The following is an 18,534-nucleotide window of genomic DNA, read 5'->3' as shown; positions in this document are numbered from 1 at the left end:
CGGGAACTATGACCCGATGGACAAGGTCTGCACTTTCAGAGAACTCAGTGCCTGGAAATCACGTCTCTCCTCCGATGACAAAGCTCTAATGGGGTTATTTCAGACAGGGGCAGGTGAGCTGAAAAGATATTCTGGGGACAGCCAAGGCTTTGAAGGTCTGGCCCCAACATTAAATCCAGAAGTCTGTGGTTTCTAGGGGGCAATGCAAAGGACCTGAAGGGGAGCTTCTCACCCCTTGGGTACAGAGCTATGCAAATGTCATTTGGTCCAGGCTAGTGGGTAGAGATTTTAGTGCCAACTTAACTGCTATAATTGGCACCTGTGGCAGTTCTGAAAACTCGTGGGGGACCCAGGTCAGGCATCAGAAGCCAATTTTATAGTCTCTGGGGCACCTGCCTCCAGCCGATTCCCCTGAGGTCAGAGGTCATGTTGGAATAATGTTCGAATGGTCCATCTGGGTTGTTCTAACAGGGGAGCAACCTTGCTCCATTTTATCTGAAAGCACAGAAGCTGAAATTCATGGTGAATTTTCGAAAACTCCAGTGAACGCATCCAAGGAGGGTAGATTGCTCTTTGTGTTTGCTATGGCTTGTCCTTATCAAAGAGTAGATTTGGGTTTTTTGGTTGTTTGGTTTGTTTTCTTTTGAGATGAACTCTCACTGTGTAGCCCAGATTGGCCTCCAACTCACAATCCTCCTTCCTCAGTCTCCTGAGTGCTGGGATTACAGGTGTGACCACCTCATTTTGTGGTGGCTTTTTGTTTTAGTTTGCATTTATTTGTTTGTTTGTTTTTGTTGCTACTAGAGTTTGAACTCACCTCAAACTTGCTTAGCTTGCTTCCAGCTGGCACTCTACTATTTGACCCAGGCCTCTAGCCCTGCTCTTTTTTGCTAGTTATTTTGGAGATGAGTCTCTCCAACTTCTGTGCCCTAGCTGGCTTAGAACCATGATCCTCTCAATCTGAGTAGCTAGAATTATAGGCATAAGCTACTAGTGCCCAGCTTACAATATAGTTTTTGTCCCCCATTTCCTGGAGTTCATTTCAATAAATATTATATGATCAGAGGCACATAGGTATTGCACCTTTGTGTTCCTCTTCTAAGAATATCCTCCTTTGGTCTCACTGTGAGTGAATTCATAGAACACTGCAGTGTTTAATAAATATGATATGCTTGCCAGTTTAGAAATACTGAGACCCAAGAACAATGAAGGTGTGATGCAATCTTCTGAAATTTCATGGCAAAATAGCACCCAGACAGAGGGATCTAAGTGTCCTTGGTTTTGGGAGGTGATTTTTTCCTAGATAGTGAAAACTCTCAATAAAATTCCAAACACAATCTTGGCTCTGTTTTCAGATGTTATCACAACATTCCCAAGGCTGAGTAATTTAGAAAGAAACAAACCTTATGTTAGCCAGCTGACAATTCCAAAGGTTGAAATGGTAACAATCTAGAACAGGTCTTGGTTCAGCTTCATAGTATAGAGCACCTGCTCCTTTGACTTACAGTAGAAAGTGGAAAGAGACACAGGCGGATATGTCAGAGAGCAAGGGAGTGCCAGGTGTGCTATTTTTTTTTTTTTTTTAAGGAACTGCTCTCAGCATAGCTCACCCCCACTGGCGGGAACTGCAATAATCTCCTCAGGATGAAGCCCAGTGACCTAATTCCCTCTAAAAGGTCCCCTCAGTTCTGGACACCTGTGCATTGAGAAATTAAGCTTCTTGTGGGCTTTGGTGGGGACAAACCATAGCAAAGCACAAAGTGCAATCTTCCCTCTCTAAATGTTGTTTGTGGTGACTGCATTCTTGAAAATTTGTTACAAAAAATTTGTTTTAACCTGTAAAAAAAAATAATAAATGGGACTGGGAATGTGCCTTAGTGGTAGAGTGCTTGCCTAGCATGCATGAAGCCCTGGGTTCCATTCCTCAATACCACATACACAGAAAAAGCTGGAAATGATGCTGTGGTTCAAGTGGTAGAGTGTTAGCCTTGAGCAAAAAGAAGCTCAGAGACAGTGCCCAGGCTCTGAGTTCAAGCCCCAAGATTGGCAAACAAGCAAACAAACAAAAAACCCAAACCAAAGATTAAAAACAAAAATAATAAATGTACCTCCTGTTTCCAAATAAAATGGAGCAAGATCACACGTTTAAATGCTGACCAACAAGCAGCTGGGACATCTGAGCATCAAGAGGACTCAGACAATCCTTTGTCATGTGACACTAGCATGGAGGACTCCCACCTGCCAGCATCTCCCCAATCAGCGACAACCTCCCACCTCCAGATTCCCCAAAAGCTCTCTGCCATGGGGGATGCAGGGAAACCATGACTGGGAGAAGCACTAGAGAAGAGTGACAGGGTAGAGGCCCGTAGGAGGGATGAGGTGACACTACCACTGTGGACTGTGTCAGTTCCTAGTGGGAAGTAAGTCGCCCTCCTCCACTTTGCTCTCAGGTACTCAGGCATTCCTGTAGTGTTTGTGCCCCCTAGTGGCCGTATGTAAAACTGCAATATAGTCTCTTCCTCTATTTTAGCCAATCATCTACCTGAGTTGAGTGTGACTGTGTTGGCCCTCAGGTTACTATTTGTCAAACCAGCTTTGCTGTTGTTTGTGCTGTTGTTTCTTTGGAACCTTAAGATCTTGTTTCCTCAGCTGATGAGACTCCTGCACTGGGCAGAGCTGACAGCTGGCCAGTGCCATCTGGGGAAAGGTCATGTATGGAGCAGAGGCAATGCCCCTCTTCTCCTCCCTTCCTCAAAGGCTCCGAGGATAGAGGACACCAGTCCAGGTAGAGGAAAAGCAGGGGAGAAGATAAGGAGGTAGTTTCATAGAACTCAAGGTTAGTGTGAGAAAATTTGATTGAGTTTGACCCAGTCCTCACATAGCCTGGGGATGGGGATGTCCTGATTACAGTCTCAGATCCTAGTTCTTTAGACAGAAATAACACTAGAGCCAGGGAAAGGAGGGCAGCTCCACCCTGACACCCACATACTTCCCTTACCCTCAATTTGCTGGCACAGCTTGGGGAGGGTGTCTGCCCCTACAACTTTTATGGGAATGGCTGTCTCATTCAACAGATAGAGGAAAGGGGTCATGTATCTAGTTCTGGTCACCACCACATGACACAGGATGCTCTTGCCAGAGGGGGCTGTTGTCTCTTGGAAAAGCAGCTGTGGTCAGGGGTCAGGGGCTTGGGCACTTTGTACATCAGCCTCAAGACCATAGGATCATTCTGTTCCTTGGCAGAGAGGAAAAATTACTGTCGGATTTTTTGGTCTTTCACTAAGAAGTGGGTTCAGGGACGTGATTTGTAGTATTTGATTGTTGCTATTGACTGATGAAAGAAAGTTAAAATATATTTGAAATCCATCAGCCTTGCATTTCTTACTGGGACCAGACTCACACACTGTTAGCACCCAGGAGGTGAAGACTTTATTTGAGCTGCAGGGTTTACCTCAGATGACAAGCAAAAACACATCATGAGATGGGGTTGCCTTCCCATTACCAGTGTTCCTATCTCCCTGGCTTTGAGGTGACCAAACTGGGGCCACCAGAGAACTAAATGTGGATAAAGAAGCTTCCAGAATGGCTGGGCTGGGAATGAAAGAGCAAGGCCCAGACCCTTCTCAGACACAAACTTAAAGTTAGAACTCTGGGGGAACTTGATGAAGTCAGTTCCAGATTCTGGACTTGGCTTTCTATTTCAAAGAATGGACATACATGGGTTCTATCAGGTGAGACTAGCTTTCAGAGCTGGTAGCTCCGCAGGAAACATTTGGAAATGCTGCAATCAAGTGGGCTGGTTTCTTTTTTCTGCAGGATTTTTTGGAGCTTCTATTATGCCACTGTATATGGTGAATTGCTTCCAGGCATAGAGAATGGGCTGTGGGCCTTTCTTCTCAGGACAGTTTAGTGGGATCTTGCTTCACACACCCTTTCAGGAAAACATAGAAGCAAAGGAGTGGTGGCTACTCTCAAGTCCTGTCCAGCCCTAGTCCAAGGACTAGAGATGGAGCAGGCAACCAAGGTCATAAATCCTTCCCTTGACCCACAGTCCAAGACCTTTGTCTCCATGCTATTTTCTCTCCAGGAGTGTTCTGGCTTCCCGAAGGCCTCCAGATTACCGCTAAAGCCTATCTTATCAGGAGAACTGTCCCTGGTGTCCCCAATCTGCAAGAGCAGTAATTCCAGTCCCCACTTCCAAGGCTGGTCACTTTTCTGAGCTGCCTTGGATGCCTGGGAAAGTAGACTGCACTCCTGCTGGGGAGGGGGGCAGAGGAGGCAATACGGGGAGGTCCCTGATGATTAAATACACGATGCATGTTTTAAAAGTGAAGAAATAAACAGGGAAGCCAGCAGTTGGGAGGATTGTGGTTTGAGGCGAGCCCAGGCAAAAATGTTAAGGAGACTCCATTTCAACTAATATGCCAGGCATAGTCTTAAGCATGTATGGTTCCAGGCGGTAAGAGTGCCTCCCTGAGCAATTGAGGGAGCACGGGGAAGGGACGGAGGGAGTAAAAGTTACGCCGGTTTCATGACCCAGAGTTGTTCACTGCTGGCCTTTGTGCCCTACTAAACTTTTCTCCTCAGGCAAACAGGCCTAGTGGGGGAGTGGAACACAAAAATAAAGCATTGCTCCGACTATTGACAGAACACTCTCTTTTCTTTACACTGAACGATCTGCCTAGGCCTGTCCAACCCCACGCTCCATCCACATCCTGACAGATGAGGGGTGTGGGTGGGATGCTCAGGCCCCAGGTGAAGAGGGTGCTGACACCCTGGCTGCTCGCCGATCCTTCTCTTGGTCCGGCGTTGTGCACGAGTTCATTCCCGCCAGGGCTTCCCAGAATGGGTGGGGAGACATTTACCAGACTCTCGCGGTTTCCTGGAGAGCCACTGTTTCATTAGGTGGCACCGGCGGCGACTCCAAGACCAACCTAGCTGACACCGCGGTTTTCCTGGGCGGGAGCCTCCCTGGCACGAGCTGGCCCGGCAGCACCCCCTGTCGGCCACCTTCCGCAGCTGCAGGTTGGCGCACAGCGAGGAGCGTGCTCCTGCAGGGCTGTGAGGCACCTCTTTACACACCAAGGCTGCTTTTCTGCTCCTTTTCCAAACCTACTTTCACGGAAGGATATGAGTCATTTGCGAGTTGGAGTGTAAATGGCAACCACAGAGCCCACACAAAAGTGCCTTCCTTCCAACTAGTTTTACATAGGCTCAGAGAAGTTGATTGGCCCAGGATCACCTCCATGTGATGGAAAGTTCTGGGCCTTCCAGTGAATGAGGCTTGAATGGGATGAATGTGTGATGGGGGTGGTATGGGGTGTGATTTTTGCTGCCACAGTCCAGATCAACACAGCTGTGCCCTGTAGTAGGTCAAAGAGGTTGCTGTGTATTTGAAAAAGCCTCACAGAAGTTCAGAAACTCAGATCATATTTCCCCGAAAGACCTGCTTGGGGTTCAAAGTCAGCCTGGGCAGGAAAATCTGTGAAACTCTTATCTCCAATTACCCAGCAAAAAGCCAGAAGTGGAGCTATGGATCCAAGTGATAAGAGAGCCAGTCTTGAGTGAGAAAGCTAATGGACAGTAGCCATGCTCTGAGTTCAAGTTCCAGTACCATTACTACTATTACTACTACTACCACCACCACCAAAAAGGAGAACATTGGCTCCGTCCTCTAGAATATTAGAGCACAACCACTTTGGAATACAATCATCTGTATGTATGTCTCCTGGCAATCCATTGACAGGGTGCTCTGAAAACGGAGCGCAGACAGACTTGCATTTCCTCAACATACCCAGAACTTTTTTTTTATTTTTTGGCAGTACTGAGATGTGAACTCAAGGCTGTGCACTTGCTAGGCCAGTACTCTTATCACTTGAGCCACACCTCTAGCCCCCAAGCTTTTGCTACTAGCACAGCATCAATGCTTGATAATACACCTTGAACCTGAGGCTCTGCAGGGAATGGTAGCCCTTCCCTCAGAAGGAAGGGGGCCATGTGTGAGTGTGTGTGTGTGCACTCATGTATGTGCATAGATGCATGCACATTCAATATCAGAGAGGATGATGTTAGGAAAAGTCATCTGGTTGGCTAAAAGGTAATAAGTTACTTGATTTGGACTGGCACAGGCCCCTGGGGGCAATTGTCTCCAGGCACAGATGAACTCAGATTAGTGTCCTAGGCAGCAAGGATCGCAGAGAACCTCTGCAAAGACAAACTCTTCTGCTTATTGGCAAATAACAAATTTTCCCAGATTACCAGGCAAGAAGTTGCAGTTTTTTTTTTTTTTTTTTTTGGGTCTGGTCCTAGAGCCTGAACTTTGGGCCTGGGTGCTGTCCCTCAGCTCTTCAGCTCAAGGAGAGTGCTCTACCACTTGAGCCACAGTGCCACTTCTGGCCTTTTTTTTCTGCTTATGTGGTGCTGAGGAATCGAACCCAGGGCCTCATGTATGCAAGGCAAGTGCTCTACCACTGAGCTACCTTCCCAGCCTGAAGTTGCAGTTTTGAGAGACAGAAACTGGCTGCTACCATCTCAGGTTCTCCTGCCACAACCGTGTCCTCAAATCAGCTTTCCTGACATTCCATGGAAAATCTTGTCTGCATAGCTAAGGAAGCTGGAGACTTTGTTAGAATCACCAAAGAAATACATCTTACCTCAATCACTTCTTCACTTGTTAAAGTATGCTTTGCCAATTTCTGCCAGGTGGAGTAATATATGGCTATTGTTGAAATGCAAAATATTCAACTTTGCCTCTTTTGGATAACTTGAAGGTAATGGGATGAGTGGATTAAAGATATCCCCCACGGGCTGGGAATGTGGTTTAGTGGTAGAGTGCTTGCCTAGCATGTATGAATCCCTAGGTTCAATTCCTCAGTACCCCATTCACAGAAAAAGCTGGAAGTGGTGCTGTTGCTCAAGTGGTAGAGTGATAGCTTTGAGCAAAAGAAACTCAGGGATAGTGCCTAGGCCCTGAGTTCAAGCCCCAGGACTGGCCAAAAAAAAAAAAAAGATATGCCCCAATTTACATTCTCATCTGCTGAGATGAAATTACCACCCCCCTCAACATTAGAAATCTGCATCCTATTTTAATATTTTTCAGGTTGATTGACAAGAATCAACTATTCATTTTTATTTATTTATTATTTTTATTTCTTATTGGTTGTGGGGTTTGAACTCCGAGCTTGGGTGCTGTCCCTAAGCCACTTTGTGCTCAAGGCTAGTGTTCTACCACTTGAGCCACAGTGCCACTTCCAGGTTTTTGAATGATTAATTGTAGATAAAGAGTCTCTGGGCGACTTTTCTGCAGCTGGCTTTGAACTGTGATCCTCAGATCTCAGCCTCCTCTGTAGCTAGGATTACAGATGTGCCTCCAAAAATGCCAATTGAACTGTATTTTCCCTTTCCCAAAGGAAGGTAAGTACTTGCTTTTATTCATTTCTTTTTATTTTTTGTGCCAGTACTCTGGCTTGAACTCAGAGACTAGTACTTTCCCTTGGTTTTTCTCGCCAGACTGGTGATAGACCCCTTAAACCACACTTCTACTTCTGGCTTTATACTAGTTAATTGGAGATAGAATCTCATAGACTTTTCTGCCTGAGTTTGCATTGAATCAAGATTTTCAGATTTCAGCCTTCTGAGTAGGTCGGATTACAGGCCTGAGCCACCAGCACCCAGCCTTCATTTATTTCTTATAAGCCCTTGGGAAAGGAAGCCTTGAGAGACAGATCATATTCAGGAGGGGCTGGAGATGATGTGTAGAGTGAATAAGCTGTTGTAGCTGTTAAGAGAGAAAATTCCAGAGCACCATATCCTCACAGGTGCATTTTTACTTTGGAAGCAGGGGGGGGGGGTGGGGGGGGGTGGGTTGTATGTGGTGATGTACAGAAACTCTATAGTTCCAGAACTTAGAATGATGTGATTTTTTTTTCTCAGGAACATGGTAGAGACCATCTGTGTGTCTCTAGGAGTCTTCCCAGGGCCTGCCATGTTGTAGACACTCCCGAACACCTGCAAATTGAACAGTTAAACTCTCTTGCTTCTTGTTGTAAAGCATCACCCTCTATCACCTCAAGTGAGTTATTGGCACCAAAACAACAAAAGGGTGTGTTTCTCAGCTCTCACACCTATTTATTTAGTACTAGGAGTTATTCTTTATATGGATCGGAACCAACCCCCTCAATGTTCTAGAAGTGAGAATATTACAAATCCTGATTTAGAACTTCCAGAAAAGACTAAGGGTGAGCAACAGTATAAATACCATCCAGGGCAAGGCTGACAAGCCTTTTACTGTACTGCAGGCACATCCTTGGAAACAGGGTGGCTAAGGTCTCCAGGTAAGGTAGTGTCTTCCTTTTAGGAGACCCCATTTTCAGGGCTTGCTGTAAGTGGCCTCTTCTGATGATCTTTCCTTTTTCTGTGCCTCCAAAGAACTCTGTTTGACCTACCAGTTAGAAGAGTTCTACTAGAATGGCAAATTAGGGAGGAGGTGAGGATTGGACTCTCATAATGTTAAGATCAGGGACTAAAGGAAGGTCTGATACTCTTAGTTCTCTATCTTGTGAGAGTTTATCTTATCTGGGAGTTCAACGCAGTGATTAATTAGTAGGCAGGCAAGGCAGACCTTTCTGCAGGAATCTAAGTTTTAGCAGGGTCATTCTGGTTGCTCTGTAGGAGTAGATTGGTTTAGGACCAATTCAGAACTGGCAGTGAGGCGATCAAACGAGGGATTAGGAAGAGGAAGAGGGACATTGGACGCCAGTGGATGCTCGAGGAGTGTTTTAAGAGGAGGAGAACGCCCGAGGCAAATGGGAGCATCAAGATAACCTTCAGTTCTGTCTTGGGTCTCTAAGCAGCTAGTGGAGCCATTGAGGGCTTCAAGAGGAGAAGATCGGGTTTGGCGAGAAAATGAGGTCAAGATAAGTTATGCTTGAGACACTCCCGGGGCCCCAAGGACAACTGTCCTGGTGTCTGGATGTACTAAATTGTGGGATTTAGAAGTAAGGCCTGGAGAGCTCGACGTAGGAATGGAGTTTTGAAGAATTGAAGAGGCCTCCAAGTTCGATGTGCAGAGGGGGAGGGCAGAGCGGAAATCTCGGAATGGTTGGAGGGCGTCAGGCACGTGATTGTGGGTCCGGTGACCAGACGCTTTAATACTATCAGAATTAGGGCGGGTAAGTGAGGGGTGGTGCTTGGTCCCTGCCTGCCTTGCCTTGCGGCCTTTCCTCTTGTCCTCTTCATCTATTGGGTAACATTGCTGTCCTTCGAGGACACGCCTTCGCAGGCCAACCAATCAGAAGTGGCGGGAGGGCACTTTCTTCAGGAGCTGGTTCCCGACTCTCAGCCTGTTCAGGGAAGTAGGACCCGGGAGTAGTAGCCCGCCGCCTCTGCGTTGTGCGCAGGCGCTGAGTCGAGGGCCAGGGACCGGGTGCCAAGCTGGTGAGAAGGGGACGGAGGTCCCAGGTAAGCAAGGGGATGGGTGAACGATGGGACGTGGATTCCTCCTCCACTACCGGGCTCCCGGGGCCCCTAGCTCTTTCCGGCGCGCGCACCCGCTCAGGTGATGGGGCGGAGGGGAGCTGCGGAGCGGAGGGGAGGGGAGGTGAGTTGGAGGGCGGGACCAGTTCGGGGCCGGTCACGGTCACGCCACTCGCGCGCGCGCGCCGCAGTCACAGTCACGCCACTCGCGCGTGCGCGCCACGTGGGTCCGGGGTCGGGCGGGGGCGCGCTGCGGAGCGGCGGGGACGCGCTTTAGCCGCGCAGCACCCGGTGGGTTCGGCGTCCGTCTTCTCCCGCGGGAAGCCGAGGCGCAGAGACTCCTCCCCGGTGGGTTGACTCGGGAGTACCTCTCTGGGCCCTGGCCGCTGGGGGCTGCAGGGAGGTCGGGTTTTCTGGGCCACAGAACCCGCTCACTTATCTTCGAGGTTGTGGGCCCCGAGACTCGAACTGGAGACCAGTTTTCTTTAGGGAACCGAGATGGTTTGAGAGGTCGCCGCGCATCATCGCCTGCCATCGCTGCCAGGCCCAGGAGTGTCCCGAGCCCTCTGTGTCCCGGACTGACCTCATGGGTCAGGAGGGTGGGTGGAGAGGGGACGATCCTCAACGTTGGGTGCTCTCCAGAGTCCAGAGAGTAACTTGGGCAGGGCAGGGCAGGATGCGTAAATGAAATCTCCCAAACACGAAGGAAATGAGCCTTCCCTCCCCAGAGAATGGGTTTCCCTGCTTTCCCCAGGAAAAATAGGAGAGATGGGCGAAGGTACCAGGAAACTTTCATTTATGCCTTTATGGAAACAGATGTGAAACTTTGGGAAATTAATGAGTTAATACCCTTTGACCTACTGGCTGATTCCTCCTTTGGAAAATATGCAGAATAAAATCTAAGTGAGGAAAAGGTTACCGCACAAGGCTATGTAGTTTGGTGTTTTGGTCTCTCGGGTGTTGTTTCATTTCTTTGGTGGTACCAGGGTTCAAACTCAAGGCTTTGCAGCTGCCAGCCATGTTCTCTATCCCTTGGATTATGCCCCTAGGCCCGCCCCCCCTCCCTTTTTGTTTTTCCTAGCTTATGGCCTGGACTGCAATCCTCCCATTTATGCTTTCCTAGTAATTGAGATGAAAGGCTCCCAGTATTGTGCCTAGCGTTTTATTGGTTGGGATAGGGGAGGGGGGTCTCACAGATTTTTTTGCCCTGTTAGCCTCAAATGATGATCCAGCAGCTAGGCTCTGTGCAGTTGGGTATTTAAAAAATACATTAAAGCTGGGGGCTAGTGGATCACACCTGTAAAACTAGCTGCTCAGGAGGCTGAGATCTGAGGATCATGATTCAAAGTCAGATATCCAGGGCAGGAAAGTTCAGCAAGAGACTCACTGTCTCTCCCCCCACCCTCTCTCTCTTTTAAACCAGTCCTGGGGCTTGAATCCAGGGCCTGGGCACTGTTCCTGAGCTTCTTTTGCTAAAGGCTAGCCCTTTACCACTTGAGCCACCACACCACTTCCAGCTTTTTTTGTGTGTATGTGGTACTGAGGAATCAAACCCAGGGCTTCATGCATGCTAGGCAAGCACGTTACCACTGAGCCACATTCCCAGCCCTCAGTGAGACTCTTATCTCCAATTACACCACCAAATAAGTAGAAAGTAGAGATATGACTCATATGGAAAAGCACTAGCCTTGTGGGAAAAAGCTAAGAGCATCCAGGCTCTGAGTTCAGGCCCCAAATATCTGCACATAAACAAATAAATAAAATAGTAGGTTAGTGGAAACAACCTCCAAATTTTCAGCAATAGTGAACAGATAAGTAAAGTGTGATTACTTATGCCAAAATGGTATATAGTGTGTCCATTAAATAAAAAAAATTACTAACAGGAATGCAGGATTCAAAGATACCACATAAAAAAATATGTTCAGAACTACTTGATGAGTATCTACTTAATGACAAAAACAATAAGTACCTTTTTTTTGAAGGAAAGGTTGTGTGTGTGTGTGTATGTGTGTGTGTTTGTGTGTGCATGAATGTTGGTTGTGGGGCTTCACTCTGGGCCTGGGTGCTGTCCCTGAGCTCTTCAGCTCAAGGTGAGTGCTCTACCACTTGAGCACTTGAGCCACAGTGCCACTTCCACTTGCTGTTTTCTGGTGGTTTATTGGAGATAAGAGTTTCACTTTCCTGCCTTGGCTGGCTTTGAACCGCAGTCCTCAGATCTCAGCCTCCTGAGTAGGTAGGATTATAAGTATGAACCACCAGCACCCAGCAGGTCATATTTTAATAAACCATTCTTAGACTACTAATATTCAAATTCCACTAGTGAATAATGGGAGTTCAGACTAATGAAGCAGTGTTCTGATGCTAGACAGCTAGGGTCACACTCATGTGCCTTTAGGCATCGAACATGCCACATTTAACCAGTACTGGGAACCAGGGCTGGATACTGGAGAGCATGTGATAAGGCAGCTACAGTTCCTTAATTCATGCTGTGTACAGATTAGCAGGGAAACGGATATCTAAACGAGCATTTCTAGTCTGCTAGAGGGATTGTGACACAGAAACTGGCCACTAGGCTCTGGCATAAGAAAGGATTTTGGAAGGAGAGTAACAAGAACCATAGGCCACAAAGGAGGAGGCTGCAATGCTTGGTAAGAAATGTACGCATTATCCTGCCCATGTAATTGTAACCCCTCTGTACAGTATGTTCACAAATAAAATAAAATTAAATTAAAAAAAAAAAAGAACCATAGGCCACTTGGGAGGAAGGAACAATACCATCAGTGGCTCTATACAAGTAGAATATAGGGGCTGGGAAGGTGGCTCAGTGGTAGAGTGCTTGCCTTGCATGCATGAGGCCCTGGGTTTGATTCCTCAGCACCACATAAGCAGAAAAAGCTGGAAATGGCGCTTTGGCTCAAGTGGTAGGGCGCTAGCCTTGAGCCGAAATGCTGAGGGACAGTGCTCAGGCCCTGAGTTCAGGCCCCATGACCAACAACAACAACAAAAAAAACAAAAAATAAAAAAATAAAAGTAGAATATATAAAAACCTGATTAACCTCTTCCTTATTTTGCAGGCTTAAAAACAAAAACAAAAACCTCTACTTGCTGGGCTAGTTTCAGAATGTCAAGTACTGTGTCTTGGGTCTTTCATTCTGCCAGGAACCGAATTGCCACTTTACAAGGGGGCAGACGCTTATATTCAAGGAGTGTCACAAATGGGAATCAATTGAAATGGAGACTCCTTTGCCAAGCAACTCCTTCTCTGAAAAGCAGATCCCTTTGTAATACCTTCCCTCTACAAAAAGCCTACCGGCACACATCAACAGAGGAAGAGGATTTCCACCTGCAGCTCAGTCCCGAGCAGGTAAATGAAGTGCTTCGAGCTGGTGAGTCAGCCCACAAGATTGATTTGGTCAGTGGAGTCCCAAATTCCGTGCTGCATTTTGAGAGCAACCAGCTGGCTGCCAATTCCCCAGTGGAGGACCGGCAAGGTGTTGCTTCCTGTCTGCAGACCAATGGGCTCATGTTCGGCATCTTTGATGGACACGGTGGTCACGCGTGTGCGCAAGCAGTGAGTGAGAGACTCTTCTACTACATGGCAGTGTCCCTGATGTCCCACCAGACGTTGGAGCAGATGGAGGAAGCGATGGAGAATATGAAACCCCTGCTGCCAATCCTGCAGTGGCTCAAGCACCCAGGGGACAGTATCTACAAGGATGTCACATCAGTGCATCTGGACCACCTCCGTGTCTATTGGCAGGAACTGCTTGACCTGCACATGGAGATGGGGCTGAGCATTGAGGAAGCATTGATGCACTCCTTCCAGAGACTGGATTCTGACATCTCCCTGGAAGTTCAGGCCCCACTGGAAGATGAGGTGGCAAAGAACCTGTTACTCCAAGTGGCTTTCTCTGGGGCAACAGCTTGCATGGCCCATATCAATGGAGTTCACTTGCATGTGGCAAATGCTGGTGACTGCCGGGCCATCCTTGGCGTCCAAGAAGACAATGGCAGATGGACTTGTTTACCGCTCACTCGTGACCACAATGCCTGGAATCAGGCCGAACTGTCCCGACTTAAGAGGGAACACCCTGAGTCAGAGGACAGGACACTTATCATGGATGACAGACTACTGGGTGTCCTCATACCCTGCAGGGCCTTTGGCGATGTGCAGCTGAAGTGGAGTAAAGAACTACAACGCAGTGTCTTAGAGAGGGGCTTTGACACTGAGGCCCTCAACATCTACCAGTTCACCCCGCCCTACTATTATACTCCACCCTACCTGACTGCCAAGCCTGAGGTTACATACCACAGGCTGAGGCCTCAGGATAAGTTCCTCGTGCTGGCTTCAGATGGCCTATGGGACATGCTGGGCAACGAGGACGTGCTGAGACTTGTGGCGGGGCACCTATCCAAGGCGGATCACCACAAGCCAGACCTGGCCCAGCGACCCACCAACCTAGGGCTCATGCAGAGTCTGCTGCTGCAAAGAAAAGCCAGTGGGCTCCACACGGCTGACCAGAATGCAGCTACACATCTGATCAGACATGCCATTGGGAGCAACGAGTATGGGGAGATGGAGCCCGAGCGGCTGGCTGCAATGCTGACGTTGCCAGAAGACCTAGCCAGGATGTACAGGGATGATATCACTGTCACTGTGGTCTATTTTAACTCAGACTCAATTGATGCCTATTATAAGGGGGGTTAAGAGTCTCCTGTTCTATTGCCAAGGCTAAGGCTCATTAAAATATTTTCACGTGCTCTTAAATGAGCTAGTCAGACCTTTACTGTTCAACAAACACTCAGATGTACCTTGTTGAATAATTGACTAACATGAGAAGGAAAAAAGAGTCAGCCTAGATTTAAAAACATTAGCAATGATTTTATGTCCCTGCTGGTGCCAGTCAGAGCTTCTATGCAGAGAGAACACAGAGTAAAGACCATAGAATTGGCTTGTGCACAGTACTTAGATATTTTTAAACTATGTTATCCTGAGTGTTCAAAGGACAACATTTAATCATGATTCTGAAAATAAAGAACCCGAGGATCTTCTGAGATCTAATGGTAAAATCTTCAGGCTTGGTAATTCTGACTTCAGTCATATATTTTTAGGTTATGAAGTTTTTTTGTTTTTTGTTTCATTTTGTTTTTTTAAATCATTAAAGCCTAGATTTACAAAGTGCACTACAGGACACTTTTCTATGCAATATTTTAACATTTTAAAAATGATTATTCTTATGACGATATTCTGTAATACTTCATTCTAGTTCTGTTTTAGTTTATTTTAAAACAGCATCTTCAAACCAAGTAGGCCTACTGTAAGCACATTAGAGACTGTTTGTTTTGTTCTGCAGCTGACAGAGAGGGTCTAGACCTCTGGCCTAGCCTAATTAACTTATGCAGCAATTAGTCTCACTATGGAGTCCCAACCCTGAACCTTTGAGCCATACTAGGGGGCAATTTCTGTCAAATCCTAAACTTCTGTCTTTTATTAGTGTGACATCTGCCCCTTAACTTAGCCTCATAGTAGTTAGACCTTCTGGTTATGTATTTCAAACATTTATGTTAATTCCATCTGACATACTCCTTCGGCGTTGCCTGATTTCATCCTGTGTTTGATAGGAAGAGTTTTTTCACCTGTTCCCTTTTCAAACGGCTGCAGGAAAGAACACAATGCAGTCACATGGTAATTATGTCTGACATTTAAGGCAAGATGAGTTTATGTAGAGGTTTGGGTACTTGAGATTGGGGCCTGAATCTGGAGAGGTGAAAATAGGAAGGGCCTAAGGAGCAGCCAAGGCTGTCTGTCTGCTTCCTGTGAGGCAGTGGGGAGAAGGGAGGAGGGACACTTATCAGATGGGACACCTGCCCCTGACGGTTATAAATCGCCATTACGAATCCTCAGGAATTAGACCATATTTAGTATAGGAGTTGAGCAAAATAAAAACCTCGTGGTTTCCATGGGCAGCAGAGTTCTTTTGTATTTACTTAGAAATTAACCCACATGGATCCTTTTTGGGAGATAAATTTCCTCTTCTGGTGGGTGGCTGTAGTATTTAAATAACGGAAATGTGTATCTAAATGGAAACACAAATATTATTTTTAAAGTATTAATTCACAAAACCCGCATCAGAACTCTTCAGTGTGGTCCAACTAAGTTAGTTGATCCTTTGCCTTCTCTAGCCCCCTCATGGAAAAGAAAAGCAAATAACTAGGGTTAACATCCTCATTTTTGTCTGTGTCTCAGCTAACATTCTGCCAAGATTTGGACTATGTCTGTCTTGGGGACATGTCTCTGTATATTTTCTTTTTTTTTTTTTTTTGTAACTGTATTTTTTTTTTTGGTCTTTTTTGGTACTGGGGATCGAACCCAGGACGTTGCACTTGCTAGGCAAGCGCTTTGCCACTGAGCTACATCCCAGCCCTCTGTATATTTTCTACTTATCTCTAGTGATATGGCTTTATATGAGGAGATAAGCTCTTTGGGGGTACTTAAGACTTGGTTGTTTTTGTTTTTGTTGTTGTTGTTGCTTTTTTTTTAAATTCTGAAGTTATTATGGTTCCTTCTGGTCTCTAAGACATTAATGCAAAAATAAACGTGAATCACAGCCAGCTGTGATAATGTATGCCTGTAATCCTAGCTATTTAGGAAGCAGAGGCAGGAAGATCACAAGTTGGAGGCCAGGTAGGGGCAAAATTTTATCTCAAAACAAAAGAGTTATGTCTCAAGTGGTAGAGTACTTACCTAGCAAGCCATGGGCTCAATGTCCAGCACCATGAAAAAAAAAAAAAGAAAAAAAGAAAAGGTAAGAAAGTGAATCACTAGCAAATAGATTTGTTGCTCAGACCAAGGACTCTACTTGTCTAGCATTTTCTTTGCCCTTGTTTTTCCATGCAGCTAAACCCTAGAGCCTTACTGGCACACGTGGTGTCTGAATCCCACTTTAGAGCCTGGCAGAGATCATAAATATATCTGATTCAGTTATTTGTGAGGCAGTTGATAGAACACAGACTTCCACTTGTGTCTCTAAGCATGTCTGTGTTTTTTCTCTGCCTAATAGATTTCTTGAGTTTTAGCGGATATATTGAGAGAGAAGAAAGGCTGACTTATTGTCTGCCTCCCTCCCTTCTTTCCCCTCCCCCCAAGACCTCCCCCTCATACACATGCACTGTGAACTCTCAGCTCTTCCCTAAGCAAGCTCCAGGAACACGGCCTGGTTAAACTCCAGTGTGCTTTGTCTCCCTGGCCACAGTACTTGGCAGTGCCCTTTCTGAAGCCAATTGGCTTCTGCTTAAGGACACTGCTGGATAGGAGGCCAGTGGTGCTTGTCACTTCCTTCAAAACACTTGTATATATAGTACGTTTTATACAGAAATTCCAATTTTCAGGCTTTGAAATTTTAAATTTAAACAATGAGGTTGACCATTTACTATTTTAGATGTAATATGAAGCGAGTATGCTTTGGTGCTTAAAATTGAATATTTATGATTTTAGGTAAACGATAATCCTGGTATAATTTAGATATTTTATGTTTAAATAGTATATAGTGCTACTGATTTTTGGAAATTAGTCTATGGAGAAGGTGATAGTGCTAAATTTAAATTAGTATGCTTTATCAAATTACTGAGATTCAGTTTCTGAGATGTTTGTAACACTAAAGTTAGTTTATTATAATGAAATGTAAGCTTTGGATATTTTAATATATAAACATTGTTTCCCAGGAGTACATTTGGTCTTAAAACAACAGTACTAAGTACACTGGGCAAAACTCAGTTGAGATACAATTGAGTTGGTATCTTATAAATATTCGTGAAATACAAACAACTTAAACTTGAGTTAAGAAAGAGATTAATTATGTGGAACAACAAAAAAGTATTCAGAGTCAAGAGCTAGCTACTCAGGAGGCTGAGATCTGAGGATTGTGATTTGAAGCTAGCTCATGAAGAGAGTTCATGAGATTCTTTACTGAAAAGCTAGAAGTGGAGCTGTACTTAGAGGTAGAGTTCAAACCTTGAATGAAAAAGCTAAGAGCCTGTGCCCAGGCCCTGACTTCAAGCTCTAGTACTTGCACCAAATAGGAAAAAAAAGCATTTGGTGTGAATCTGGCTTGATTTGTGTCCATCAGCCCTGGGTGACCATTCTTCATCTAACAGCCCTAGGGGAGTGATAACTTCTCAGGTTAAACCAGAATATCTTGGAATGGGGCCATCTTCATTTCATCATAAAGTGGTTCTCATTGGCTTTTGACATGTGACTGTCATGGCAGAAAAGCTCAGCTGTTGCCTTGGATTTGTTGGGTGAAGGCTTGCGACATAAACTGTCAAATGCATGGCCTGAGATGAGCTGTGTTTGGGTTACTCTAGTCATCTCTTGAACCACCTGAGGCTTCGAACTTTCATTTTCCTGCTTCTGATGTCTAACTTACGTCCTGGAAAATACTGATCAACCAACCATGTTCTTTAGCAATCACTGGCATTTGTATTTTAAGCTGTTAATCATGTTTGTATTTGACACTGATTTCTTTGAACCCTAGAGATATTTAAGTTAAAGCTTGTAAATAAAAGAGGCAAAATGAACTTTGGTTTTCTTTGACTTGAATACTAATTTTTAAGCCATTAGGGTACTACATCACACTGCCTTTTCTTTCACAGTCTTTATCCAGCTAAAGATTTCTTGGCTATTTGAGTCAGCCCAAAGCTAGGTATGGTAGTTTCATGCTTGTGATTCCAGCACTTAAGAGGCTGAGCTGACAGGATCTGGAGTTGGAGGCCAGCTTGGACTATACAGTGAGATGATATTTCAAAAAAAAAAAAACCAAAACACACACACACACAAAAACAAAAAACAAAAATTCACCTAAAAGAGAAGCAGTCTGGTGCTCCCCAAATATTTGGTAGCTGCTGACACACAGGAAGTCCTTAGTTATGTGGAGACCTGAAAAGGAAGTGAAGACTTTGGTTTTGAGTGTCTACACGCTCAGGGCAAGATTTCCTGCAGTTTTATGACTTCACTTTGCTCTTCAAATCACTTGTAAATCCAGCTTTTTTGTGTTAACAGTA

General features: G+C 45.6%; 1 protein-coding gene across 1 annotated transcript; it reads left to right on the top strand.

The window, feature by feature from the left end:
• Positions 1 to 9,335: 9,335 nt before the first annotated feature.
• Positions 9,336 to 15,831, top strand: Pdp2 (pyruvate dehyrogenase phosphatase catalytic subunit 2). Its single transcript, XM_042700760.1, has 2 exons — positions 9,336 to 9,459; positions 12,549 to 15,831. The coding sequence occupies exon 2, from the start codon at positions 12,596 to 12,598 to the stop codon at positions 14,180 to 14,182; it is 1,587 nt and encodes a 528-aa protein (XP_042556694.1). The 5' UTR covers positions 9,336 to 9,459; positions 12,549 to 12,595; the 3' UTR covers positions 14,183 to 15,831.
• The last annotated feature ends 2,703 nt before the right edge of the window (positions 15,832 to 18,534 follow it).

Source organism: Dipodomys spectabilis, unplaced genomic scaffold (genome assembly GCF_019054845.1).
Source record: "Dipodomys spectabilis isolate Male_0828 unplaced genomic scaffold, ASM1905484v1 ptg000273l, whole genome shotgun sequence".
In the NCBI taxonomy this organism is placed as follows: domain Eukaryota; kingdom Metazoa; phylum Chordata; class Mammalia; order Rodentia; family Heteromyidae; genus Dipodomys; species Dipodomys spectabilis.
Note: the sequence above shows the minus strand (reverse complement) of the source record. Positions and strands in the feature narration are given on the sequence as shown.

What these genes read in the sequence shown, in the direction of transcription:
- Pdp2 (XM_042700760.1), top strand. Translation starts at nt 12,596, where the DNA reads ATGTCAAGTACTGTGTCTTGGGTCTTTCATTCTGCCAGGAACCGAATT.